The sequence below is a fragment of the Entamoeba invadens genome, assembly GCF_000330505.1.
Source record: "Entamoeba invadens IP1 unplaced genomic scaffold scaff_1105074724775, whole genome shotgun sequence".
NCBI lineage: Eukaryota > Evosea > Mastigamoebida > Endamoebidae > Entamoeba > Entamoeba invadens.
The window spans coordinates 104,357-106,422 of NW_004443536.1; the positions used below are offsets into that span (position 1 = coordinate 104,357).

Consider the following 2,066-nt stretch of genomic DNA (forward strand, 5'->3'; position numbering starts at 1 on the left):
TGGGAATTAGGTAAAACACAAAAAAGTGTGAAAAAATTTGAACAATAGGATAAGTTTTTTGAATGGTTTCCCATAATTATCCACTTGGTTTGGTTTAAAAGGTTCCAGATAACGTTTCTAAGCAGATAAAGTTGTTAGACTGACTATATTTGTATTATTTTTCTCATTGTTCAATTTCTCATTTTGAAATGAAATTAAACATTTATTTTTCGTGTTAAAACATATTACTTGATAATAATTTTACTAAACATTTCATTGATAAAAAGAAGGAAATAAGTATTAGAAAAAATAATAAAGAAATAAATTAAATAATAGTAATGTTAAGGCGCCCATTAAAAGGCAATACAAAAATTGTTCCCAGGGTAAACCATCAGATGCTAATGTTCGCAGTGCACAGGAACACGCACCTGAGCTAGTGCTGTTTCTTGAAGCAACACTAACAAGGAAAAGTTTGTTGATTTTTGAAGCTCATTTCCACCTTTATATACCACTCAGATACTATTTATTATTATATTGTTACTATTATTGAATAATTTATGTTCTATTATTGATAAATAGTTGTTTTATTAAATAAATATAGTTAAGTCAACCTCATAACACCTTCTGTTTTGTTCTTTATCTTCTTTTTGTTCCACAAAAAACAATTTAAATAATAAAATAAATTATAACTATTAATATTTATAAAATATACTTTTAAATTATTTTTATTAACATTTTTTTATATAATAAGTCTTATTTGATTATTTACCATAATTATATTCTGTATTACTATAGTTCTAAATAAAAATATTAATTTATTTTATGGATGTTTTTTTTAATTTCTCAAAAAAAAAAACATTACAAATAGTAAAATAATCAAAATAATATACTATACCACAAACAAATTCCAAAAATGAAACCCACAAATTTTAAAAGATGGGGAGGGTAGCTCGTCAAAAGAAATTAAAAACAATAGATCCGTTTTGTCCACAAAAACGAAAGGATACCGTTCAGAAGATACAAGAGGAACGCCACAAGGGCCGTGTTAAACAGCATGATTTGCCCTACAAAGAGGAGGATGAGTACAAAATTCCGCTGATGTGGCGATTGACTCAACTTGCAATGCAAAACGATGGAAAATCAAAAGCTCAAATCAAAAGAGAAAATGAGAAGCACGAAAAAGAATACCAAGAACGAAGGAAAAAAGAGAGGGAAGAATTCAATGGAAAAAAGTCGAAAAAAGATAAAGCCCTGGCGCTCATCGAAGATATCGGTTCTTCAAAGAAACAACAAAATTTCAAAAAACTTAAAATTGACGCACAAATCAGAAAAGAAGACGCTGAACTTAAGTCTTTGTTGAAAGAAAAAGAACGACTTGAAAAAATGCTCCAGAAATGAGTTTGATTTTTATTGAATGATTTTTTTAATTAAAAAATAGTATTTTTTTGTTATTAACTTTTAATTAAAAGAATATAATATTTTATAAATTATTTTTTTATGTTATTTATTTTTTTTATTTTTTACATGTTGAAATAAAATAAAAATAATTTTTTATTTTTTTTGATGTGTAAAATTTAATTAATTTAATAATATAATTTAACTAAAATGACAAAATCTTAAAATAAATAAATCTGTGTTTTCAATTATTAAAAAAAAAAACGAAAAAAGTTATTGCTACTTCAATGAAATTAAAAATATTATAAAAAATACTATAACTATTAATAAAAATTAACATTTTTCCAAATTAAAAAATTCTTTGTTTTATTTTAAATCGAATAAAAGAACGAATAAGTCAGCATGTTATTATTTGATTCATTTAATAAAATTGTAGTTTTATGGTAATAACACGAACTAGTTATCATGTTTCTCATCGCTTTGGTAATATATTATGTATGTGCTACAAATGTCAAATGGTGCAAATACGAGAATGAAATGGTCTGTGTAAAGGAATATGAAAGTTGTTTAAGAACATATGAGTGGAGTGTGACTGACTCTGTTGTTCGTCTTAATACTTTGAAAGAAAGTTTTGTCATACATTGTGAACAAGAAACTACACTAACCCTTTTCAAAACAGCTACAAATTAGAC

The 2,066-nt window shown here is 25.1% G+C and overlaps 1 protein-coding gene across 1 annotated transcript; it reads left to right on the forward strand.

The window, feature by feature from the left end:
- Window positions 1-915: 915 nt before the first annotated feature.
- EIN_397910 (hypothetical protein) lies at window positions 916-1,377 on the forward strand (the record flags this gene model as incomplete). Its single annotated transcript, XM_004258594.1, has 1 exon — window positions 916-1,377. One exon carries the CDS (start codon window positions 916-918, stop codon window positions 1,375-1,377), a length of 462 nt encoding a protein of 153 aa, XP_004258642.1.
- Window positions 1,378-2,066: the final 689 nt, after the last annotated feature.